This window comes from Papio anubis, chromosome 1 (assembly GCF_008728515.1).
Source record: "Papio anubis isolate 15944 chromosome 1, Panubis1.0, whole genome shotgun sequence".
NCBI classification, from domain to species: Eukaryota; Metazoa; Chordata; class Mammalia; order Primates; family Cercopithecidae; genus Papio; species Papio anubis.
In genome coordinates, this window is record NC_044976.1 from 205858770 (window position 1) to 205885597 (window position 26828).

At 44.8% G+C, this 26828-nt stretch overlaps 1 protein-coding gene across 4 annotated transcripts in view; it reads left to right on the forward strand.

Moving 5' to 3' along the window:
- EDARADD (EDAR associated death domain) overlaps positions 1-26828 on the forward strand; it is a 124715-nt gene that overhangs the window by 47240 nt on the left and 50647 nt on the right. For all 4 annotated transcript variants that reach the window (XM_031659738.1, XM_021931670.2, XM_003893726.5 and 1 more), the window contains 3 exons: positions 3352-3410; positions 8851-8890; positions 22367-22425. In XM_031659738.1, coding sequence (XP_031515598.1) covers positions 3357-3410; positions 8851-8890; positions 22367-22425 — 153 coding nt within the window. In that variant the 5' untranslated portion in view covers positions 3352-3356. The remainder of the gene's footprint in view (positions 1-3351; positions 3411-8850; positions 8891-22366; positions 22426-26828) is intronic.

Consider the following 26828-nt stretch of genomic DNA (forward strand, 5'->3'; position numbering starts at 1 on the left):
TCTCTCTCTCTCTCTCTCTCTCTCTCTCTCTCTTTCTGTCTTTCTGTCTTCTCATTCTAATTTTCCTGTGGGAAACAAGATTAACTTGTCCTGGACACAGCGGGCATTGTTTGCAGAGGATGGTGTCAGGGGCATTTAAAAGCCCCCAACCTCACCCCAGCCTCAGCACTCCAAACCCATTTACCTGAAATTTCACTGTGTTGATGCCTATTAACAAGCCACACTCCTAGCAGGATGGCATTTTAAAGCATGTCCTCCAGGTACACTTTAGTGAAGATGAAATATGTGAGACTAGGCTGTGATAGGAGGAGGGAGAAGGGACTCTGGGCTATTTTGTGGTGGCTTCTACCACCCCCTCCCCAGCTAGGAACCAGCGTGTGAGAAGGATGGGAAGGAAAAACTGGAAAACTGAATGTATGTGTGTCTGGCTATAAGGACTCATTTGAAGCATCATCATATGTCACTTAACAACAGGGATACACTGTGAGAAGTGCATCACTAGATGGTTTCATAGTTGTGTGAGCATCACAGAGTGCACTTACACAAACCTTCATGGTGTAACCTACAACACTCCTGGGCTGTGTGGTGCAGCCCACTGCTCCTGGGCTACACACCTGCACAGCATGGGACCGTCCTGAATACAGCAGGCAGTTGTAATGCAGTGCTGTTTGTGTGTCTAAACATATCTCAACATGGAAAAGGTAGGGTGAGAAGATAGTGATATAATCTTTATGGGACCACCGTCATATACATGGTCTGTCCTGTGATTGTACATTAATGTGTCAAGTTCTCTCTCTTCTCTACGCCTGTGCTATTCTCTCTGCCTCGAATGCTTTTCCCTCTCTACCACGTCAACTCATCCTTCCAGACTCAGCCCTCAGGCCCTCTGCAGGCTCTTCTCCCGCCCCTCCTCCTCTCTCCAGGAGCTCCCCAGGCTTCGAGTGCTGGTTCTGGGTATCCCCTGTTGTCCTGCACTGCCACTGCCTTAGCACTAAGGGCTCTGTGTCATTACTCGTTGCTTGGGCAGTAAGAGTTCTGCCATCTCAGAGAGGCATTAGCAGCACAATTAGTTTTTCATTTTCTTTCTATCCATTTAAATCCAAGTCTGAGTGTGTATTGCCCTGGACTGGCAGGAAATCCCACTTCAGTCAGAATTGGGGCCCTGTACCTCAGGGCCGCCCAGGAATCTGAGGGGTTCGTAGGGTGCTGGGAAAACTAGGAAAGGACCTCAAATTTTTAGCGCATCAGGGAGGCATTGCTGTCTCATGGTCCAGGCCTGAGAAGTCCCTTGAGACCCAGCAGCCCTCTGTTTCTGTGCTGGACACAGGGCACAGGTCTCTTTGCTGGGGCTAGGCCGCGGTGCCCGGGGGTTAGGCTGCTCTGTGCTGTCTCTGATGCAGTCTTGCCTCCTTCGTGCTCTGCAGATGTCTGTGCCCTGCTCATGGGAGGCACTGGCGGAGGCTCTCTCCATTCATCCCCACTTCTCTTCAGTGACCGGAGGCTGTCATAAAACAAAGAGATGTTGCCTTCTCGAAGCTGCTTTGGGCATTATCAACACTTGCAGGGAGAAGAAATTATGGAAAGTTCAGACACATTCTCAGCAGGGAAACACCTAGGAAGAACAGACACGAATTATTATCTCGACAAATTGTCCTGCTGTGCTTATTTGGATCCCAAAGGCATTCCCAGGATCTAATTCCTAGTCTGCAATGTGTGCTTAATGAGGATTTGGATCAAAAGTGAACGTTGACGCTTGGCGGGCCCACGACTGCCACTTAGGGTACTGCAGGTTGTGCACTGCACAAATCTAGAGGATCCCACGCAAATAGGTTTGATTATTTATTGAGACAGCTCTCTGGCAGATGTCTTACAAAGCATTTTGGAGGTTGGAAACTTTTTCTAATTTGTACTAATTAGGTTTTGACTGAGGTCTGTGCCGTTTTCTGTGCCCCATTAAATTCCTTAAATGCAACAAGTGGTGAAGTATCAGAAATGAAATATTGAGAAATCAAGTTTATTTTTGATTAAAAAAACTGTAAGTTTTTTGCTTTATTAGTTCACGTGAACAACATTCAGAAAATTAATAAAAATGAGTTGCAGCAGAACAGGAAATCAGGAAGGAAGTAGATTCAGAATGGAATAATTCCTGCTGAAGGTAGTGTCAAATTCAGTACGCAAGAGGGTCATTAATATCCTGCCTGTATAGTTTGTGGTTGTTTGTAACTCTGGGTATTTGAAGATATTTATAGTTAACCTGTTCCAAAATATGGTGGGGTTTTTTATATAGTTATTTTTTTATATTTTTAATTAATTTTTTTTTTTTTTTGAGATGGAGTTTTACTCTGTCGCCCAGGCTGGAGTGCAGTTGTGCGATCTCAGCTCACTGCAACCTCCACCTCCCAGGTTCAAGCGATTCTCGTGCCTCAGCCTTCTAAGTAGCTGGGACTATAGGTGCACACCACTGTGCCGGGCTAATTTTTGTATTTTTAGTAGAGATGGGGTTTCCCTATGTTGGACCAGGCTGATCTCAAACTCCTGACCTCAGGTGATCAGCCTGGCTTGGCCTCCCAAAGTGCTGGGATTACAGGCATGAGCCACTGCATCTAGCCTATAGTTTCTTTTTATTAATCTCTTTGTTGATGCAATCTGAATCTGTTCCTCCTTATTTTGTCTCAACTAATAATTGGAAGTAAGGCTTTCAGGCCGGGTGCGGTGTCTCATGCCTGTAATCCCAGTGCTTTGGGAGGCTGAAGTGGGAGGATCGCTTGAAGCCGGGAGCTTGAGGTTGTAGTGAGCTATGATTGTGCCACTGACTGTACTCCAGCCTGGGCTACAGAGCAAGACCCTATTTCTTTTTTCTTTCTTTTCTTTTTTTTTTTGAGATAGAGTCTCACTCTGTCTCCTAGGCTGGAGTACAGTGGCACTGTGTCGGCTCACTGCAACCTCCGACTCCTGGGTTCAAGCAGTTCTCCTGCCTCAGCCTCCCGGGTAGCTGGGATTGCAGGTGCCCATCACCACGCCCGGCTAATTTTTATATTTTTATTTTATTTTATTTTTTAGTAGAGACGGGGTTTCACCATGTTGGCCAGGCTGGTCTTGAACTCCTGACCTCAGGTGATCCACCCGCCTTGGCCTTCCAAAGTGCTGGGATTACAGGCATGAACCACCGTGCCTGGCCGACCCTATTTCTAAAAAAAAAAAAAAAAAAAAAAAAAAAAAAGTAAAGTTTTTTTCAGCCTAAGTAAAATTACTTGCCTCTGTAAGAGACAGTTATCAAAGGACTAATTTGTGGTTTTAAATGAAAGCAAATGTGCTCTATTTGTTTTTGTTCTGTGTTTGTTTCTTTTACAGATCATATGGCACAGGAACCAGTGGAAGACACAGACCCTAGCACTTTGTCCTTTAACACGGTAGGTTACAAATTTTACACTAATGGTGATAATTATTGTTTTGCTTTTCTTCTTTGTTACTTCTTTATATTTTTATTACTCTGTATTTACATGTGCATCAGAAAGCCCAAAGTAAGATTTTTCTAAGATAAACTGCTTTATCTGGTGTATGTGATAATAATAAACTTTGGGTTGGCTAAAAATGGCATTAGATTCTGTTCTTGTTTTGCACATGTTGTAGGTGATATTAAATTATGTGAAGGCTTTGTCTACTTGCCTTTTTTTTTAATTTTATATTTTATTACTATTGTTTTTTAGACGGAGTCTTGCTCTGTCACCCAGGCTGGAGTGCAGTGGCGTAATCTCAGCTCACTGCAATCTCTGTCTCCCAGGTTCAAGCGATTCTCCTGCCTCAGCCTCCTGAGTAGCTGGGACCACAGGCGTGTGCCACCATGCCTGGCTAATTTTTGTATTATTATTTTTTCTTTTTAGTAGAGTTGGGGTTTCACCAGATTGACCAGGCTGGTCTCGAACTCCTGACCTCAGCTGATCCGCCCCCGCCTCAGCCTCCCAAAGTGCTGGGATTACAGATGTGAGCCACCGTGCCCGGCCTACTTGCCTGTTTTTTTTTTTTTTTTTTTTTTGAGACGGAGTCTTGCCCTGCCGCCCAGACTGGAGTGCAGTGGCACGAACTCGGCTCACTGCAAGCTCTGCTTCCCGGGTTCACGCCATTCTCCTGCCTCAGCCTACTGAGTAGCTGAGACTACAGTCGGCCACCACCACGCCTGGCCAATTTTTTGTATTTTTAGTAGAGACGAGGTTTCACTGGCCTGTTTTTAATATTACTGGTTTGGTAATGGAGCAGCCTGGATGCCAGATGGACACATGCTACTGGATTTACCTCAGTTAGGGCGTTTAATGCTAGCAGCTGGCTTCTGAGCCTCATCCTCTCCCCATCCTCCCATAACCATTCTGAGGCTATTGCTTTAAGGTTACCCAAAGATTTCACATATATTGGTTTTTTAGAATTCATTTAATGGTTTTATTATTATTATCATCATTTTAATTTCAGATTCCATGGGTACATACTCACGTTTGTTACGTGGATACATAGCATAATGGTTAGGTTTGGGCTTCTTGTAAATCCATCACCCAAATAGTGAATGCTGTACCTAATAGGTAATTTTTCAACCCTGAGCCCCCTTTCCATCCTTCCCCCTTTTGGAGTCCCCAGTGTCTGTTATTTCCATCTTTATGTCCATGTGTACCTATTCTTTAGCTCCCACTTATAAGTGAGAACATGCAGTATTTGATTTTCTGTTTCTCAGTTATTTCACTTGGGATGATGGCTTCCAGCTGCATCCATGTTGCTGCAAAGGACAGAATTTTTTTTTTTTTTTTTTGAGATGGAGTCTCGCTCTGTCACCCAGGCTGGAGTGCAGTGGCGTGATCTCGGCTCACTGCAAGTTCTGCCTCCTGGGTTCACGCCATTCTCCTGCCTCAGCCTCCCGAGTAGCTGGGACTACAGGTGCCCACCACCACTCCTGGATAATTTTTTTGTATTTTTAGTAGACATGGGGTTTCACCGTGTTAGCCAGGATGGTCTCGATCTCCTGACCTCATGATCCACCCGCCTCAGCCTCCCAAAGTGCTGGAATAACAGGCATGAGCCACTGTGAGCGGCCAAAGGAAAGAATTTTATTCTTTTTTATGGCTGCCATCATTATTTTTCAGCCTCCCAACCATCCCTTGAGATGGTGGGGCAGGTATCCCTATCCTACAGATGCAGAAAGGACAGTTAATGGAAGTGTGTAGCCACCTAGACTGGAGCCCTGTTCTCCTGCCCAGCCCTGCCTCTTGCTTAGGGCCAAAGCAGTGCCCTCTGACAGCACGGCATATGTGATGGGCATATTGTGTAGGACATATTCCTTCTGTTCCAGATCCTCGAAGGATGGGATCTACCAACTTATAAAAAGTTTTGGTTAACTAATTTAGTTACAGAGACATAAAATACACTTCATATAATTCAACTAAATGTCTTTAAATCTTAGGTGTCTTGAGGACCTGAGCTGTTTAATTTCCTGTTCTTTAATTACCCCTGGCTTGGTAAATTGTGGACAGCATAGGGGGTCAAGCTTTGATACCTGCTGGAAATTCCTATGAAAAATTCTCAGTCTCTTCACTCTCATCAAAATGAAACGAAGAACAACCCTGTGGCCATGGCTCCTATGTCTTTGGAGGAGCTTGCTACTAAAGCCTTTGGTTTCTATAACGTGTTATTCAGTTTGCCTTCTTTCCCTTGCCGCTGCCCCCACCTGTGACTATCCGGGTCTCCCTGGTATCCTGCTCACTTCCTGATAGCAGGTTTTCTTTCCCTCCCTTAGAGTCATCTCCTTGTGCTCACCTTGGGGCTTGGCTACCTCTAATTACTTCTCCATGATGGGGACAAAGTGATCTTTCCAAAGTGTCCCTGGTACTAGTTTCTTAGGGCTGTTGCAATAAAATACCACAGACTGGGCAGCTTAAACAACAGAAATGTGTTTGCTCATGGTTCTGGAGGCTGGAAGCTTGAAATCAAGGCGTCCTCAGAGCCATGCTCCCTCTGAGACCCACAGGAAAGAATCTTTCCTTGGCTCTTCTAGCTTGTAGTGGTTGCCAGCCATCGTGGAAGCTCCTCAGCTTATAGAGCATCACTGCGTTCTCTCACTTTGTTAGCACACGGCCATCTTCTCCTGGGGTGTTTGTGTCTTGTCTCTTCTTCTTCTTCGTTTTTTTTTTTTTTTTTTTTTTTTTTGAGATTGAGTTTTGCTCTTGTCGCCTAGGCTGGAGTGCAATGTGCAACAGCTCACTGCAACCTCCGCCACCCGGGTTCAAGTGATTCTCCTGCCTCAGCCTCCCAAGTAGCTGGGATTACAGGCACCTGCCACCAGGCCTGGCTAATTTTTTGTATTTTTCATAGAGATGGGGTTTCACCATGTTGGCCGGGCTGGTCTTGTACTCCTGATCTCAGGTGATCCACCTGCCTTGGCCTCCCAAAGTGCTGGGATTACAGGCGTGAGCCACCGCGCCCTGCCCTCATCTCTTCTTTTAAAGATACTGATCATATTGGGTCAAGGGCCTGCCTTCTTCGTAACTTAACTAATTACCTCTACAACTATCCTATTTGCAAATAAAGTCATATTCTGAGGAACTGGGGATGAGGACTTCAACACATCTGGTTTGGGAGACAGAATCCAACCCGCAGCATTCCCGCTGGGTACAGGATTTAGTATATACCCCTTGACGTGGGAGATGAGGTCCTCCACGGCCTTACCTCAGCATCCAGTGCTCGCCTGATGACCCAGCCCTGTGTGGCTGTGTGGTGCTTCTTCATACGCCATGCCCTTCCACCCTCCCAGGGTAGCAATAATGCTGTTCCCTCTGGCAAGGAAAATCTCCCTGCATCCTTACCTAATGAACTCCTGTGCTTCTTCCCATCTCACTTCAAGTGTTCCCCTGATCTATGAAGCCTTCTTTGCCTTGGGACCTTCAGGTGCTCCCTTTTCCGTAGCCCAATCCCTATTTGCTATCTCAGAGAATTGTCATTGCCTGCTTCTCTGACTTCTTGCAAGACTGTGTTGAACCATCTTCCCTTATGCAAAGTGCATGAGGTGCAAGGCAGGTAGCAAGTTTCATGAGAACCTAGAAGGGCATCCCACCTAAATCCCTTTGCTTATCTTTCTTGGTCTTTCTTGGAAACTGGGTTCATCATTTCTCATCTAATCCCACCTTCCTCTCTCCACCTCCAACAAACTGTTTCAGTTCTGTACCCTCAGCTCTTCCAGCCACCTGGTCCCTGCTCCTGCCATGCCTGCCACCTGCAACTACTTTGCTGCTGCGTCTCAGTTCATCCAATTCTTGGCCATTCTCTAGGCCCAGCTCCAGTGTCAGTCTCTCTAGGAGCTCTGTGCTTGCTCCAAGCAGCTTGTGCCGTCTTCCATGCAGACTTTCAGTGGATGTTTGCTTAAAACTATGTTACAATCTGGGGATGCACAGATTGTAGTTCCATCTCTGGAAAAACTCAGTCTATCTGAGGAAATAGATAAGTACTTTTTTTTTTTTTTTTAGACCAGCTCTTGCTCTGTTGCACAGGCTGGAGTGCGATGGCACGATCTCAGCTCACTGCAACCTCCGCCTCCCAGGTTCAAGCAATTCTCGTGCCTCAGCCTCCTGAGCAGCTGGGATTACAGGCATGAGCCACCGTGCCCAGCTAATCTTTGTATTTTTAGTAGAGATAGGGTTTCACCATGTTGGCCAGGCTGATCTCGAACTTCTGACCTCAGGTGATCCGCCTGCCTCTGCCTCCCAAAGTGCTGGGATTACAGGCATGAGCCACCGCGCCCAGCCTCTTTTTAAAACAGAGTGATAAATGTTCTAGTACAGATTTGTGTTCCACAGTCTTGGGAATAGAATGATGAGAACTAATTTGATCTGGGGTAGTACTGTAGGACTATTCTTTGTGATTAACTTTTATTTACTAATTTATTTTTGTTAGGAGAGGTTGAGGTTGGAGGCTTCTAGAAGTTCTGAAACTTTATTGCCCAGCTCCAAAGAAACTCCAAGGAAAGGCATTTAAAACAAAACCCTCGATTCTCCATTTCTTTCTTTCTCTCCTTTCTCAGAGGAAGACATGGGTGAGACCTACAGGAAATTGTTGAAGTGTAATTTTGTTCAGGCTGAAGGACAGGGGCTGAGTGGAGTTGGGAGCCGAGCAGGGGTTAGGGGACAGGGTTGGGAAATTAGGCTCCTTTTCATTCCCCTTATGGACGGTTTCAGAAATGGCTACATTGTTTAGTCTGAAATAAGTTTCTGGAACTTTAGATATCTGCATGGAAGTATGAATAAATGAAAAGAAATATATGTGATTGTGAGAACATTTGCTATTTTGAATTCCTGTAACAGTATTACTCTCAACTGATACACTGAGGAACTGTGCTGAATTTTAGAGCTTTGTGCAGTCAGTAAGAAAAGGATCTTTTGAATCATCCTGTCTCAGTCAACCCAGGCCAGAGCTCTGCAATAGATGAGTACTGCCCAGAACATGTGACCAATGACTGTTGCAGAAACGGTGAGAGAAAGGCATCTGTCCTCAGAATTCATGACAACAAATGCTCCTCAATTGTAAACTGCTGGAGGCTAGCACTGCAGAAAAGAGAGGAAGTGTAGTTTTGTGGTCCAAGCTGTGGAAATTTGGAAAGCTTATTCTGTTTCATGTTCCAGCATTAACCTCTTGTCAACCTTGCTTTCATTCCTGTCAGCTGAGAATAAATACAATCAATGGATGAGACTAGTTGATAAGTTTGAGGCTAAACATGTTCAAGTTTTTAATCGAAGTCATAACTTTCCCAAGACAAAGCTTTTTTTTCACTTTGATCTTATATGGCATTTAAAAATAACTCTCCTCTTTTGTTGGTTTCTACAGTCAGACAAATATCCCATTCAAGATACGGAACTCCCTAAAGGTATGTACAGTTAAAATAACTACTTGAACATGTGATGATTTTAATATTGTGACATAATTTTTCATTATTTAAAATTGTAAAGCAGAAACATGCCCATAGATTAGCTCGTGACTTGTGACATGATTATCTCAGAAATTAATTCTTTTTTCTTTTTTAAAATCGTATCTTTTAACCTTGCAATAGAAATGAATTTTCTTATTAAAAAATGTAAATTATTCCATAACACATTATGCATTAAATTCCTGTGGTGTTTTTAACAGGAATCAAATGAAGATAGTCGGGACTCTGGGTTGCAAAGGGAGAGAAATCTAACACTAATTTGTTTAAAAAGTGGGAACTGGCCAGGTGCAGTGGCTCACACCTGTAATCTCTGCACTTTGGGAGGCCGAGGCAGGTGGATCGCCTGAGGTCAGCAGTTCGAGACCAGCCTGGTAAACATGGTGAAGCCCCGTCTCTATTAAAAATACAAAAATTAGCTGGGCGTGGTGGCAGGCGCCTGTAATCCCAGCTACTCAGGAGGCTGAGGCAGAAGAATCGCTTGAAGCCGGGAGGTGGAGGTTGCAGTGAGCCAAGATTGCACCACTGCGCTCCAGCCTGGGCAGCAAGAGCGAAACTCCATCTCAAAAAAAAAAAAAAAGGGAACTCACTGACTTTGGGGTCTTTGGGCCCTGCTGGATCCAAGCAACTAAATGAGGCTGTCAGGTTGAGTCTGTCCGTCTCATGGCTCTGTCTTGTTCCATATTGGCTCCATTCTTGGGCAGGATACTTCCCCCACCCCCACCCCCGTGGAGGGAAAGATGATTCCTAGCGCCTCCTGCTTTAGATGGTGTTCTCAAGGTGGTGGAGGAAGAGGGAGCCTTTCCGCCAGCACGGACAGCACAATTTTAGAGATGATTGTGACTGGGGCAGTTCAGGTCATGTCGTCATCCTTAAATCAACTATTGTCATCAGAGGATAGAAGACATTGGCCAGGTCTGAGCCTTGAGATGGGGTCAAGGAGGAGGGTCACACAGTGGATTTTGCCCAAACCACTTTGTCTAGGAAAGAATGTTCTGTGGCTAGACGAAGGGGTGAGGGATGCTTGTTAGGCCCAAAAGCAAACTAAAAAAGCTATCTTTAATAACCCATACACTTATGCTTTAGGCATGGTGCAGACCATAGAGGTGGCTAGACACTAGCCTTCCATAACCTCTCCTGCTGGGTGGTCAGCAGGGCTCTGTTCCTTTTTTTTTTTTTTTTTTTTGAGACAGAGTTTCACTCTTGTTGCCCAGGCTGAAGTGCAATGGCACCATCTTGGCTCCTGCAACCTCCGCCTCCCAGGTTCAAGCGATTCTCCTCCCTCAGCCTTCCAAGTAGCTGGGATTATAGGTGCCCACCACCACACCTGGCTAATTTTGTATTTTTAGTAGAGGCGGGGTTTCACCATGTTGGTCAAGCTGGTCTTGAACTCCTGACTTCAGGTGATCCACCTGCCTTGGCCTCCCAAAGTGCTGGGATTACAGGTGGGAGCCACCCACCTCACCTGGGCCCTGTGTTCCTTTATGGAGGCCAGGCTGCTGGTTGTCACAGTGGTGCCTCTACCTTGTAGTCTGCTGACAACCCAGAGACGAGGGGTGGGATGGGGTGAGGTTGGGAATAATCGGATCTGACTAGTTTCAGAGATGGCAGGGGCACCTGGCATCCTGGTCACCATGGAGGGGTAGGCCTGCCCAGCACGCACTAACGTGGGTCTCCCCAGCAGTTCTCATGGTAGTGGATAATCGTAGGGAGATCCTCAGGGCCAACCTGTCCAGAGTTTGGCCAAAGCTCTCCTCCTCTTCTCCCCCTACTATCCCAGACCCTTCTCCCTGCTCCCTGAAATGACACCATTAGAGTGTCCTTTCTTTTCTGTCCAAAAAGGCTGTGAGTGGCCTCAGCAAGTGGCTTCAGGTCTTAGGGTCTCTGTTGCCTCCTCAGTGCAGCAGGAAGGACAAGGTTACTGTCCACCTCCCAGGGTGCTGGTGAGAATTCAATGAAATAAATCGAGAATGGTGCCTGGCACTTGTGAGCACCAGACAGGGGTGCAGGGAAATCCGGCTGAAGAAGTGTGAAAAATCAAACTTTCAGTCAGAGTGGCAAAGTGAAACTGTCTTAGAAAAAGACGGAGCTGCAGTGGCCCTAGCATTGAATGTCGTGGTGCCATCGGGCTCAATATCTTTTTTTGTCACTCTTAAGTGGATTTCCTGTTTTGAAAGAAAAAGATTGTTGCCTAGCAACCTGATAATACAGTAATTGTATCATCAAATTTCTCCTAGAATTTGAGTTCTACAAAACCTTAATGAATTTATAAGTAACATGAATGTGAAAACCATACCCTCGGTCTTTCCTTTGTCCTTATTCATGCTGAATAGTATTTTTTTCTTAGATCAAGGAACAGATTGGGGTGAACATTATTATTAAGTGCATAATTTCTTATTTCCAAATAAATACATCATTTTATAAGTAAATGAACCATGTCTGGAAGTTTAAAAACTTACTCCTGCATTTGCACTCAACAATATAACAATTTGATGTCTGCTAGTATTTTTCTTTGATGTCACTAGTGGGACCAATACTATCATTAGACATTATGGTAATTTTCTCATTCAAGTTGTTTATGTCTGGGTGCCTTGGCTCACAGTTGACCCCAGGAGTTCAAGACCAGCCTGGGCAACATGGTGAAACCCCGTCTATCCAAAAACTATAAAAAATTAGCCGGGCGTGGTGACATGTGCCATAATCCCAGCTACCAGGGAAGCTGGGGTGGATGGATCACCTGAGTCTGGTAGGTTGAGGCTACAGTGAGGCATGAACCTCCTGGGCTGCACCCCAGCCTGGGTGACAGAATGAGACCTTGTCTCATAAATAAACAAACAAACAAACAAACAAATAAATAAATAAATAAATAAATTGTTTTTAGGGAAAGAAAAATCCACGTGAATTAACAAAGAGACTGATTTATAGACTTAAAAGCAATTGTAATTTAATTCTATAAAGGAAAGACTAGGATGCCAACATTTAAGTGAGTTTTAAGGAGGCCAGCTTTATTTACTAGAAGCATCATTTGTAATTAGCGTTAACAGTTTCACAAAATCTCTTTCATACTGCTAGCATATTCCTACATTATTCACAGAGAGTATAAACCTTTAACAGTGGCCAGAATAGATTGGTTTTGAATAATGTGGTTTAATAATCAGCTGTGGAAATCTAGTGTAATTTCAGTGATCAGCATCTGTTTTTGAGGTGAAATGTGTTAATATAAATTATATCTGTTTTCTCATTGGGCATAAATGCAGAGCTTCCGTCTCAAGCAGTCACCCCCTGATTTTACAGTTTTCGGGGGTTCATTTTGTTTGGGGCTCTTTTCTGATGGCCATTCTGTGAGTCTGCGGGTACTAAGAACTGGTGAGATTGAGGTTTACTTTCCATCACATGATTCCCAGTATCTCATAGAAGCTGCTGCTTAATTGTTCTGAAGGGAATGTGACTGTTCACATTTTCGAGAGAAAAATGTGTTTGAAAAAGGAATTTTGATTTTTGAGCCACTATTCATAATGGGAGAAAATTACACTTAAATACACGAATCTAACAAGATTTTATCATCTTCATTTCCTCTCGTGTCCTTGCTCTTTTCTTTGATCATTCAAAAAATATTATAGTGTATTTAGAAGTTAAAGAGAAGTAAGGTAGACTTTTTTTTTCTTTTTTTTCTTTTCTTTTCTTTTTTTCTTTTTTTTTAAGACGGAGTCTCGCTCTGTCACCCAGGCTGGAGCGCAGTGGTGTGATCTCAGCTCACTGCAAGCTCTGCCTCCTGGCTCAGCCTGCCGAGTAGCTGGGACTACAGGCGCTGGCTACCAAGCCCAGCTAATTTTTTGTATTTTTTGGTAGAGACGGGGTTTCACTGTGTTAGCCAGGATGGTTTTGATCTCCTGACTTCGTGATCCACCCACCTCGACCTCCCAAAGTGCTGGGATTACAGGCGTAAGCCACCGCACCGGCCTCTTTTTTTTTTTTTTCTGAGTCTTGCTCTGTCACCCAGGCTGGAGTGCAGTGGCATGATCTCAACTCACTGCAACCTCTGCCTCCCAGGCTCAAGCAATTCTCTCACTTCAGCCTTCTAAGTAACTGGGACTACGGACGCCCACCACCACACCCAGCTAATTTTTATATTTTTTAGTAGACAGGAGGTTTCACCATGTTGGCCAGGCTGGTCTCGAACTCCTGACCTCAAGTAATCCACCCACCTCGGCCTCCCAAAGTTCTGGGATTACAGGCATGAGCCCACCGAAGTAAGGTAGACTAATGCTACCTTAAGAAGTTTGAGGAACTTGAACTAAAGCATAGATGCTATTCGGGGATGCCTTTTAGAGCAATGTAATTAACATTGTTAATTACATTAACAATCTAATTAACTATGAAGGAGTAGTTCAGTTTGAACACGTGAAGAGAAAATAAACGAGTACCAGGAAATCACTAAATAATTCAAAAGTAGAAATGTCTGTCCTAAAACTAGGAAGCCAGTATGTTGTATTTGATATGATTTCCTACCTCACGGATTGATAGTGATGCCATGGGAAGAGTTGTCCCTGTTCTCACGGGAAACTCCGTATCCTCCCACCTGCATGGTGTGCTGTGTGTTCTCATCCTGCTTGTTCAATAAATACACTCCCCGCCCCTGTCCCCCAAGCCTTGACAGAGACCCTCTTGGGAATCTTCTGTTACAGTAAACCAAAAATCAGTGTGCCCTCCCCTCCCAGTTATGGCAAGAATACAATGGAAACAACTCTCCAAAACATTTTTTAATCTTTTATGTGCAAGAGGATAGAGGGGAGGGAGAAGACTGTGACCATGGGAGCATTTGGAAAACCATCTGAGAAAAGTTGCTATTAAATTCAAATTCTTTCCCAGTGTTTCAGGAGCCTGAGGCAGGAGGACCACTTGAGACTAGGAGTTTGAGACCAGCCTGAGCAACATAGTGAGACTCCTATCTATACAAAAAAAAAAAAAAAAAATTAGCTGAGGGTAGTGGTGCACACCTATAGTCCCAGCTACATGGGAGGCTGAGGCTGGAGGATCGTTTGAGCCTGGGAGTTCGAGGCTGCAGTGAGCTATAGCTATAACTGTGCCACTGCACTATAGCTTGGGCGACCGTGAGTCCCCATCTCAACAAAAACAAAACTAAAACAAAACAAAAAACTCAACTTCTCATATTGAGAAAAAAAAAAAAACACTTTAAAGAAATCTGGGTTAATAATTTTGACATTGTGGGAATGACTGTGATTGAAGTCACATGCTTATTACATTGGGCTGTGATGAATGACCCTTCAGTGTGCATCAGAATGTGGGGATGCTTGTCAACAATGCAGACGTGTGGACCCCTGGAGATTCCAACTAAGGAGGTCTGGGGGAGAGCCCAGCACTCTGATTGAGAGGCAGGAGAGCTGAGAGGGACACAAACCTGGGTCAGATGGCAACCACTCTAGCTGTAAAAAGATGACATACACAGCCTTAGGCAAAGGCCACACTTTTAGCTTCAGTTTCTCAGATCATACTATTATGAAAAGAAAGTCTTTTATTCTAGTCAGAATTGTGTGTGAGACAATGAATACACATGGTCTTTTATTTGAACCAGTCTAGCAGCTCAGTGCATAATAGGTGAATGAATGCTAATGCATGTACGGTGACTCACGCCTGTAATCCCAGAGCTTTGGGAGGCCAAGGTGGCTGGATTACTTGAGGCCAGGAGTTCCAGACCAGCCTGGTCAACATGGCGATACCCCGTCTCTACTAAAAATACAAAAATAAAATTAGTCAGGTGTGGTGGCATGCACCTGTAATCCCAGATACTGGAGTGGCTGAGGCAGGAGAATCGCTTGAACCTGGGAGGCAGAGATTGCAATGAGCTGAGATCATGCCACTGCACTCCAGCCTGGGCAACGAAGTGAGACTCTGTTTCAAAATAAATAAACACATAAAATAAAAAAGACTGCTAATGAATGTAAAAAACAAATGACTTAATCAATCAATCCCTTACTTCATCCTGACTTTTCAACCCTGAGTTAAATGGTTCTGTATTTAAGGCTAAATAACTTTAAAATTTTACATGATACTAAAATGTCTTTTATAATATATTTCTGCCAACTTTAAAGTTTAGAGTATGGCCTTGAATTCTGTGACTGAAGATTAGAATCTGATGGAACAAAATCAGTTTTTAAGCTGTTTTGTACCATCTTCACCATTGGTAGGAAAACTGTGAAGTTAACACAACTTTGGAATGGAAGTTGCTTCCTAGCAATTCATATGGAAAGATGTTAAATGTTTAACATGAGTTTTAAGTTCCTTTGCTTTTTGCTGGCAACCTGAACTTGAACAAGAGAACCAAAATGGTTTAGGTCTGACCTTTAGGAGGGTGAGCTGTTGGGACAAGTATAATCCCACTCTCTGCTGTCTGAAAGGCTTAGTAAAATGACAGACGAATGAATACAGTGGAATTTGATAGCATGTTGTTAATCAGGGGAATTTTTTTTTTTTTTTTTTTGAGATGGAGTCTCCCTCTGTCTCCTAGGCTGGAGTTCATAAGATTGCAGGCATGCGCCACCACACCCAGCTAATTTTTGTATTTTCAGTAGAGACGTGGTTTCACCATGTTGACCAGGCTGGTCTCGAACTCCTGACCTCAGGTGATCCACCTGCCTCAGCCTCCCAAAGTGCTAGGATTACAGGCATGAGCCACCGCGACCCACCAGGGGAGAATGTGTTTTGATTGTCTCCTCTTCACCCCGTTGGTGAGGGAGGGATTCCATCTTAGGGTTACAGGGATGGCCAAACACACAACACTCAACACTGAACAGATGAGATCGACAGGAATTTATGAGTCATGTATACTCAGCCTGGGAGAAGAGGACACTGTGCATCACTCAGGGCCACAGGGGGGTTGCACTTAAGAGCAGAGCAAACAACCAGGGGCTGTCAGACAGTCTTTATAGTATTAAGAGGGTGGGGTGCCTCCTGGTTGTCATGCAGAATGTGATTGACTTGTTTGAGTAAGTCCATGGAGTTGGGGGAAATGAAGCCCTTTACAAAAAGAGAACAAGGATTGTGCCTGGTCCCCTTGGTAAGGGGCATTGTTTGGCTAGGGGACTTTCTCCATGGGAGCAGAGTGGCAAGGGGAACTTGTGGTTAAGCCATTCAAGACCTTCCCAGTTCTTTTTTTTTTTTTTTTGAGATGAAGTCTCACTCTGTCACCCAGCCTGGAGTGCGGTGGCGCGATCTCGGCTCACTACAACCTCTGCCTCCTGGGTTCAAGCAATTCTCTTGCCTCAGCCTCCTGTGTAGCTGGGATTACAGGTGCCTGCCACCACGCCAGGTTAAGTTTTGTACTTTTAGTAAAGATGGGGTTTCACCATGTTGGCCAGGCTGGTCTCCAACTCCTGACCTCAGATGATCCACCCGCCTTGGCCTCCCAAAGTGCTGGGATTACAGGTGTGAGCCACCATGCCTGGTTAAGTTTTGTATTTTTAATAAAGATGGGGTTTCACCATGTTAACCAGGCTGGTCTCCAACTCCTAACCTCAAATGACCCACCTGCCCTGGCCTCCCAAAGTGCTGGGATTCCAGGCGTGGGCCACTATGCCTGGTTAAGTTTTGTATTTTTAGTAAAGATGGGGTTTCACCGTGTTAGCCAGGCTGATCTCGAACTCCTAACCTCAAATGATACACCCGCCCTGGCCTCCCAAAGTGCTGGGATTCCAGGCGTGAGCCACCACGCCCAGTTAAGTTTTGTATTTTTGGTAAAGATGGGATTTCATCATGTTAGCCAGGCTGGTCTCAAACTCCTAACCTCAAATGATCCACCCGCCTTGGCCTCCCAAAGTGCTGGGCTTACAGGTGTGAGCCCTTCCCAGTTCTACCAGTGTCAGGGCATCACATAAATTGAGCCTCAGTGTTAGGTCTTATACAGCAGTTCACCCCTGGATGCCATGGCATAAATTTAAACCTTGATGATGGCTGAGACTTCTAGGGAATAGAAGTGCCCCACTAAGAAGCAAGGAAGGCACTTGACCAGGAGGGAGAGGGCCACATGGTGAGACTATCACCAAAAACATGAACTTTAGAGGTGTCCCATGATGGCCAGTAAAGGCGGTTGAGTAGGGAGTACACGTCCCCAGAGGTTGTGGATTTAGATTTATTAAGGCCTGTGGCAGTAGTGACACCCAGTAACTTACATAGGAGTTCCTTGAAGATTTCATTATGCCTCTCAATCGAACCTGCTGCCTGATAAGAGAGGGGAGGTGAAAGTTTCATTGAATGGCTTAAGAACCCGGCATTGTATATTCTCAGAAGAAAAATGAGTGTCTTGTTCACTGTCAGTAATATGTGGGACTCCAAGGGGGACCAGAAATGTTCTACTGAAGCCTCGTATTATGGCCTTGCTGGACGTAGGGACATCTGTTTCTTTGATTTATAGTTTGGGTGTATTTGAAGCAAGAGATTCTGAGAGTTCCTTACCACAAAGGATGCAACTCTTATGCAATGGTCCAAGAGTTTATAAAAACTGTGCAGATGGGGCAATTTGTTGGCCAGGACATCCAGCAATAAGATGACTGCTTGAAGTTTGACCAGTTTTGCTAACCTTGGGTCCCTCCTTTATCAGGGATATGCTGGTTAAGGGATGGAAAGCAGCAGCTATCCACTGAGCTTCATCGTGTATGATGGGGGTGATGTCATCTGTAAAGTCTACAAATTCCCATTGCTTTTCACCCAGTTGTTTTGAAGGGGCTCCCCAGATAACCTAGGAGTCTGCAAGAGGGGTGACTTTTTCCAGCACCATGGGCTCTGGTGAGGGATGGGGGACGCCACCCCTTCCTGCAGATGGAATATGCCAGAGGGCCCGGGTTTGGCTCCATCCTGTATCAAGGAGGCCTTGGTAACCATGCGGAGCTTGCAGGATTTTGCTTCCATGACCCAAGGCATAATGGACAGAGCAGTGTGGAGGGGCACAGCTAGGGTTTAATGACGGTCTCTATTTCCAAGAGAGCCCAGTATGCAGCTAGCAGATACTGCTCTAATAATGTATAGAACAGAGCCTACAAGGGCAGTTTCCTGCGTCAAAAGCCTGTGGACAACTTTCAGCTGTCATGGGTGTCCAAAGACTTCAGGGGGAATGGGAGGAGGTTGCTGAAACCCCTGCAGTGCAGAAATCTCTGGGGGTCCTAATGGGACTGCCTGCTGTAGACTTTTATTGGAGGGGCTCATTCAAATTTACATTGAGCTGACTTGCAAGTACTGGCATCAATGAGACTAAATTTGTAAATGAGAAATATGTTGCCACCAGAACCCAAAAAAGAACTAAAAAAATACTAGACTTGTATTCACATTGTGGGTGCAGAAAGGGTCAATAGCTCTTTATTGACAGTGTCTGCGTGGGAGCAGCCCTTAGTTTACCAAGTAATTTTTAGAAATTTCACCACAGTGGCAGGGCCTTGCACTGTGTGTGGGGGCAGTGGCCCATCTCTTTCCGTGAGCATTGTTGTGAGTACTGTACTTCGTGGCCTGCATGAGAATGTCAAGTGAGAATGTCCTCAGAGGAGGATCTCATCCATGTAATGTCATCACACTCATGAGGCTGAGAAAGGGGGATGCAGTTCGATCTTGCCTACAAAGCCCGCGTGTGATGACCAGGCTCTTGAAAGGCCCCATCGGCGCCTTGTAAATATGTATTGTGTCCCTTTGCAGATGAAGGCAAACTTTGACTGAGAGACTATTGTGATAGGCACTGAGCAGAACATTTCAGGCAAATCTGTAATAGCAAAATATTTTCTGGTCACTAATCGGATGGAGTCGGTGTTTTCCAATCATATTGGGCATGGGGTATGGAAGCCTTAAGGGATGGGACCACAGCAATAAAAGTGTAGTAATCCAGCTGGATGCGGTGGCTCATGCCTGTAATCGCAGCACTTTGGGAGGCTGAGGTGGGCAGATCACCTGAGGTCAGGAGTTCAAGAGCAGCCTAGACAACATGGTGAAACCCTGTCTCTACTAAAAATATAAAAATTAGCTGGGTGTGGTGGTGGGCACCTGTGGTCCTAGCTTCTTGGGAGGCTGGGGCAGGAGAATCACTTGAACCTGGGAAATGGAGGTTGCAGTGAGCTGATATCATGCCACTGCACTCTAGCCTGGGTGACAGAGCAAGACTCTGTCTCAAAAAATAAATAAATAAAATAAAATTGTAGTAATCCACCGTGAAGCAGCTTCTTTTTTTTTTTTTTTAGGAGACAGGACATTGCTCTGTCACTCAGGGCTGGAGTGTGGGGGTGTGATCACAGATCACTGCAGCCTTGACCTCTGGGAGTCAAGTGATGCTCCCACCTCAGCCTCCCAAGTAGCTGGGGCGATAGGCATGTGACACCAGGCCCAGCTAATGTTTAAATTTTTTTGTAGAGATAGGGTCTTGCTGTGTTGCCTGGGCTGATCTTGAACTCTGGGCCCCTAAGCCACCCTCCCATCTTAGCCTCCCAAAGTGCTGGGATTACAGGTGTGAGCCACCACACCCGGCCTGTCTTCTCCTTTGTGTCCAGGTTTCTTTTTATCTTTCTTTCATTCCCTTTTTATGGTCACTGGATATACTTTTGGCAGGGGCAGTCTTCTCTACTCTGCTCATATTGATAAATTTCTTCCCACGGAGAACCGCAAATCAGTATAATCAGGGGTGGGGCCTTCTCTGTGGCAGTGGTTGCTCTCATGTAGTTTAAAAATCGTGGGCTTATGTCAGGGTGAATTAACCCTTTTACTGTGCCCCGGGGCTACCAGGAGTTTTCCCTACAACTCGGAGGATCAGGATCTTTGTTGCAATAGGGGCATAAGCTGCAGCGTGGTCCAGCCCAATGGAAGAGTGCTGGCCTGTAACCCAGAGGTGGAGGGACTCTGCTACGGCTGTCTTTTCTGCCATGAGGGTTTTCTTTAATTAATTAACTAATGTGTTTAGGGATTTTTTCTCTCTTGTACAAATGCCCTCAGAATATTTTGGACTTCTAGCCACAAAAAGTTGTGGCTTTCAGTTTTTGTCTCCATATGATCATCTGTGACAGGGACCTTTTGGGAGGTTATGAGCACAGGGTTGGGAGCCAGGTGGACCCCGTCGCAGGCAGCCACCTCTTCCTCCAGGGAATGTCAGTCGGTCTCCCTGGGAATGGGGTCCTCATCCAGTCAGGTGGTTTTGTCTGTGGCCCAGGTGGGGACATTAAACCCACTATGGCAAGATGAGCTCTTTGGTATGTTAGAAGCAGCAGCGCTGAGCACAGCTGGGTGCGCTCGCCAGGGGCTGTGTGCCAAGAGAGCAGTTGAGTACTAAATACTTTTTCCCCTTTTCTTTCTTCATTAGCACCTGGGCCGTAGACCGCCATGGCTGTGCACCTCGATGCCCCTGGGGGTCAGGAGAACACATGGGCAGCAGCAAGGGAAGCAGCAGCTGAGGGGATAGGCAGGGTCATGCCCTCGGCCTTAACAGCAACCAGGGCACAAGGGAAACTCCCCTGGGGAATTCCCTGGTTTCTCTCCTTCCTTTCTGCAAACCTCTGTCTGCAAAGGACCATCCCCATGGCTGACCTGGGGAGGCACATTCACAAACAGTGTCTGTACAGCTGCCCCAAGTGGCCAGTGATGGTCACCAAGCTAGTTGTGTTGCTAAGAGAGCTTGCACCTATCCCTCGATAAGTGGGACTTAAGCAGCAACCGGTTAGGGGGCTGTGCTACGACCGTCTTTACAGATGGGAGCCTCAGGAGACCACCTGCCAAACACAGGCCCAACCTGACAGCATTGGGGTCCAGTCAGTTCACAACAGTTTTCATCTTGGGATGAGATAGCAAGCAATCAACAAAGACAACACAGCATTGCATAGGCCAGAATGCAAATCTTCCGGTAATCGTCGATTCCATCCCAGGCAGCCTGCATGGTATTAGTGAAGTTGGTTAGCCAAGAGCAGTTAATGAAATCTGACCAAATATCCTTGATTGTGGTTGGGTCATCCTGTTCAATACGCCAGTTGTTTCTTTTTTTTTTTTTTTTTTGAGACAGGGTCTCATTCTGTCCCCCAGGCTGGAATGCAGTGGCATGATCAGAGCTCACTGCAGTCTTGAACTCCTGGGCTCAAGCGATCCTCCCCTCTCAGCCTCCCAAGTAGCTGGGACTACAGGCACACACCACCATGCCTGGCTAATTTTTAATTTTTTTGAGATCGGGTCTCACTGTGTTGCCCAGGCTGCCCTCAAACTCCTGTCTCAAGTGATCCTCCTGCCTCAGCCTCCTGAGTAGCTGTCATTACAGGCACGAGCCACCACTCCTGGCTATCACTCCAGTTGTTTTGATCACCTTCTCCTCACCCCTGCTCTAGGATTATGGGGATGGACAAACACACACACCCAACACTGGAGAGACAAGATCAGCAGCAGTTTATGAGTCACATATACTGACAGCCCAGGGGAGGAGGACACTGCCCATCACGCAGAGCCACGCAGGGAGACACAGATGTTGTACCTGAGAGCAGAGCGAAAAAGCATGGGCTGTGTGAGGCAAACACTGTGGCATCAAAAGGGTGGGCTGCCTTCTGGTTCCCATGGGAGGACATGATCAGCCTGTTGGAATAATTCCACAGGTTGGCAGGAAACTGAAACCCACTACCCAAAGATAGGCAGGGGGCAGTCACAGTGGCTCACGCTAGTAGTCCCAACACTTTGGGAGGCCAAGACAGGAGGATCAGTTGAGGCCAGGAGTTCAACACCAGCACGGACAACACAGTGAGACCCTGTATCTTCCTTAGCTGGGTGTGGTGGCACATGCCTATCTTCCCAGACACTTGGGAGGCTGAGGCGGGAGGATCACATGAGCCCAGGAGCTCCAAGTTACTGTGAGCTGCACTCCAGCCTGGATGACAGAGTGAGACCCTCTGTCTCTTATTTTTATTTTTTTGAGTTGGAGTTTTGTTCTTGTTGTCCAGGCTGGAGTGCAATGGCACGATCTCAGCTCACTGCAACCTTCGCCTCCTGGGTTCAAGCGATTCTCCTGCCTCAGCCTCCCGAGCAGCTGGGATTACAGGCATGCGCCACTACGCCCGGCTAATTTTGTGTTTTTAGTAGAGACGGGGTTTCACCATATTGGTCAGGCTGGTCTTGAGCTCCTGACCTCAGATGATTCGCCCGCCTCTGTCTCTTATTTTAAAAAAATAAATAAAAAATAAGCAGGAATTGTGCCTAATCTCTTGATAAGGAGCATTGTTTAGCAGGGGGATCTTATCCTTAAGAGCAGAGTTTGGAGAGGAATTTGTAGTCCAGCCCTTCTGATTTTACCAGGTGCCAAGGCAGCATGTGACACTGAGCCTTAATTTTAGGTCTTACACCATGGAGTGTGTGCTTTTTAAAATCACACTTTCTTTCTTTCTTTCTTCTTCTTTTTTTTTTTCCTAGCTGAAGAATGTGATACAATTACCTTGAACTGCCCACCAAATTCAGATATGAAAAATCAGGTAAGAATAATTTCAACTCTATTTTACCCTTAGGTACATGATAACCCACCTAAAATGTTTTGAGAATTATAGAACTTTACAAATAAAAAATGAAAAACAGGATTTCTAGATCATATACAGGGTTTGCAAATGGTCTCTAAGCATCCTAGTAAAGCAGGATATCTTTAGAACTTTTTTACTTCTAATAAATATTGTAGCTTTCATTCATTCTTTGAAATACTTGTCTACATGCCAGCAACAGAAAATCAATGCTGGTGAATTAGAAAGGAGAGTTGCTTTCTTTCTAATGCGGTTGGCACCCTGTGGATGGGCAAATTCTTTAAGACACAACAAAACTAGATACTCTAATATAACACTTTTGTAATACTTTATACAACTTTAATTTTTTTAGATATCAGATGTCAAACTTTAACGTATTATTTCTATTATCTTTTTACAAAAAGGAAATGTTTATTGTGTTATGATTATAAAAGAATGTTATTTTTTAAAATTTTTATTTATTTATTTAGTTTTTGAGACAGAATCTCACTCTGTTGTCCAGGCTGGAGTGCAGTGGTGCAATCTCAGCTCACTGTAATCTCTGCCTCCCGGGTTCAAGAGATTCTCGTGCCTCAGCCTCCTGAGTAACTGAGATTACAGGTGTGCGCCACCATGCCCAGCTAATTTTTTTTTTTTTGAGACGGGGTCTCGCTCTGTCACCCAGGCTGGAGTGCAGTGGTGTGATCTCGGCTCACTGCAAGCTCCACCTCCCAGGTTAACGTGGTTCTCCTGCCTCAGCCTCCTGAGTAACTGGGACTACAGGTGCCTGCCACCATGCCTGGCTAATTTTTTTTTTTTTGTATTTTTAGTAGAGATGGGGTTTTGCCATGTTGGCCAGGCTAGTCTCAAACTCTTGGCCTCAAGTGATCTGTCCACCTAGGCCTCCCAAAGTGCTGGTATTACAGGCGTGAGCCACTGCACCTGGCCAGAATGTTCATCATGTTAAAGTTCAGATTGTGCAAAAAAGTACACACAAAATATTGAGAATTGCCTGTCATTCCACGGTTCTACCTTTTGATATACATCTTTCTGGGGACTTCCTTGGTCAGTTACTTCTTGTACTGTCCAAGCCACCTCTGTTCTCTCCCAAAGCTCATTAGCAGAGTTGCTTAACTATATTTACAGCATTCAATATCTCAAAGGCATGTCTTGCCTCAAATAGGCTGATTCAGTTCTGCTCCTTCTATATATAACATCAAGTTAATTTGTAATAAGTTTTGCCTAGTCTTGCTTTAAAAACATCAGTCTATAATAAAGTCTTTATCAGTAACACTGTTGGGTAGTCAAATCACCTCTGTAATAAAGAGAAGTTACACAATAGTTGATAAAATAAGCAATTTAAATTAAAACACATAACTCTTGAAAATGGTCAGTGGTGCTACTTTTAACTTTGTTTCAGGGAATCTTCAGCCATTAATTGTGAATATCAGACTTCACTTTACTCCTGATACTCAACATTTTCCTTGAAATTACAATCTAATAATGGGCTTCTGTACTTACTGAATTTAAACTAGTTTAGTAAACTGAAAGTATAAATTTGTTCTTCTCATAATCCTAATTTTTAAACAAAGTTTTGCTCCTCAAATTTTTTTGGTAGCACGTAGACTTCCTTGAAGATAAAAGAATGCTAAGTTTTTCATGTACTTTACCTTTAGGGATTTTCCAAAACCACTTAAGATGAGGTACAGAATATATGTTAGCACACTGTTCAGCATTTTCCCTAATTTCAGTGTTATAGTTTTGGCTATATCAAGTAAATACTGTCCTAAAAGGTGAAAATATATTTATCAACTAAAAAAATAGGGGAATGACCTCTTTGAGATTTTTAAAGTTCTGTTTTAAAACAAATGTCTTCTTGTCCTATAAAAAGTAGTACTATAAGCAGCTGGCTGCTTCCGTTGACTATTTCCTTGTATAATCTATAGGATTTGTTTTAACTGCTAGATACTCAGAAGGATTCTTTGAAATGAACTTGGCAGTTAGAACAAAGAAACTTCACCAGGGAGAAACGTTTAAAAGAAGAAAACAACCCACACTCCACTCTATAGTTCAGACATTAAAAGCAAGCTGGAGGCCAAGCTGGGTGGCTCATGCCTATAATCCCAGCACTTTGCGGGGGTCGAGGCAGGTGGATCACAAGGTCAGGAGTTCAAGACCAGCCTGGCCAAGATGGTGAAACCCTGTCTCTACTAACACTACAATAATTAGCAGGGTGCAGTGGCAGGCATGTGTAATCCCAACTACTTGGAAGGCTGAGGCAGGAGAATTGCTTGAACCAGGAGATGGAGGTTGCAGTGAGCCGAGATTATGCCATTGCACTCCAGCCTAGGTGACAGAGTGAGACTCTGTCTTAAAATAAATAAATAAATAAAACAAAAGCAAGCTGGAAGTATGTTCTTTAGAATAATTATTATCTGCCTTTTTAGTGATTTTTGTAATTTAAGAACTAAAATCTTCTTCTACTAAGGATTAATTTTAGCTTCCTTTTTTGAATGATGCTGAGGAAAAACATGGTAGTGTCCTAGTGTCAAAAGTTAAAGTCTAAGCCAGGCATGGTCGCACATGCCTGTGGTCCCAGCTACTCAGGAGGCTGAGGTGGGAGGATCGCTTAAGAGCTGGAGTTTGAGGCTAGTCTGGCAACATAGCAAGACCTGTCTCTTAAACGAAACAAAACATTAAGGTCTGACGTCTCAAGTAGAGTTTCGGAAAGAACCCTGTATTTTTAGTTATTTAAAATCAATACCCCATCTACTAGAACTATTCAACTTCTACAACTTATTACAACTGGTATTTATTGAGGATATACTCTAAGACCATTGTGAACTGGGTATTCTTGGACATAAAAAATACAGGAGGAGGAAGTGGAAGATGAGACCCCAGGCAGACCTTATAGACTTGCTGGAGAGGCAGTACACACACAGTTTGATTCTTGGATGTGCGTAAGGCTCATATGTAAACAATTTCCATACTTTATGTTAAGGAAAACATTTCCTAGGACCTTTATCAATCAATAAAGTTTTAATTACTTTAACTACATGCACAAGCATATGGCAAATGAAAGTAAAGCAAAAATTTGTTCCAGCTGGGTACGGAGGCGCACGCCTGTAATCCCAGCATTTTGGGAAGCCAAGGTGGGCAGATCACTTGAGCCCAGGAGTTTGAGACCAGCCTGGGCAACATGGCAAAACCTCAAACTACAGAAGATACAAAAATTAACCACACCTGTGGTCCTAGCTGCTCAGGAGGCTGAGGTGAGAGGATTGCTTAAACCTGGGAAGCAGAGGTTGCAGGGAGCGGAAATCGTGCCACTGCACTCCAGCCTGGGAGACAGAGCCAGACCCTGTTACCCCCCAAAAAAAAAAAATTAGTTCCAATTTGTAGCCAAGAATCCATGCCAAGAGGAATCTAAGGTAATAAAACAAAAATAAGAAAAATAATAAATATTAGGGTACTAAGTTGGAGTTAGAAATTATGAAAAGAAGGCCAGGCGCGGTGGCTCAAGCCTGTAATCCCAGCACTTTGGGAGGCCGAGACGAGCGGATCACGAGGTCAGGAGATCGAGACCATCCTGGCAAACACGGTGAAACCCCGTCTCTATTAAATACAAAAAAACTAGCCGGGCGAGGTGGCGGGCACCTGTAGTCCCAGCTACTTGGGAGGCTGAGGCCGGAGAATGGCGTGAACCCAGGAGGCGGAGCTTGCAGTGAGCTGAGATCCGGCCACTGCACTCCAGCCTGGGTGACAGAGCGAGACTCCGTCTCAAAAAAAAAAAAAAAAAAAAAGAAATTATGAAAAGAATGACATTGTCTTCTTTGTTGTTTATTTGGGTTACAAAACAAGTTTTTTTAGTTTTAGAAACTACATTAAGAAACTACAGACCAGCTCGGTGGCTCATGCCTGTAATCCCAGCATTTTGGGAGGCCAAAGTGGGCAGATCACCTGAGATCAGGAGTTCTAGACCAGCCTGGCCAGCATGGTGAAACCCTGTCCCTACTAAAAATACAAAAATTAGCCGCGCATGATGGTGGGCGCCTGTAATCACAGTTATTCGGGAGGCTGAGGCAGGAGAATGGCGTGAACTCAGGAGGGGAAGGTTGCAGTGAGCTGAGATCATGCTCAGCTTGAGCCTGGGAGGCTGAAGCTGCAGTGAGCTGTGATTTTGCTACTGCACTCCAGCATGGGTGACAGAGCAAGACTCTCTTTCAAAAAAGAGGAAGAAACTACAGTATCATTAAGTTATTGGCTCATTTAATTGCAACAAACATATCCTACTAATGTAAGATGTTCATAATAAGAGAAACCGGGGGTAGGATGTATATATAGGAATTCTTTACACTGTCTTCTCAAATTTTCTGTAAATCTAA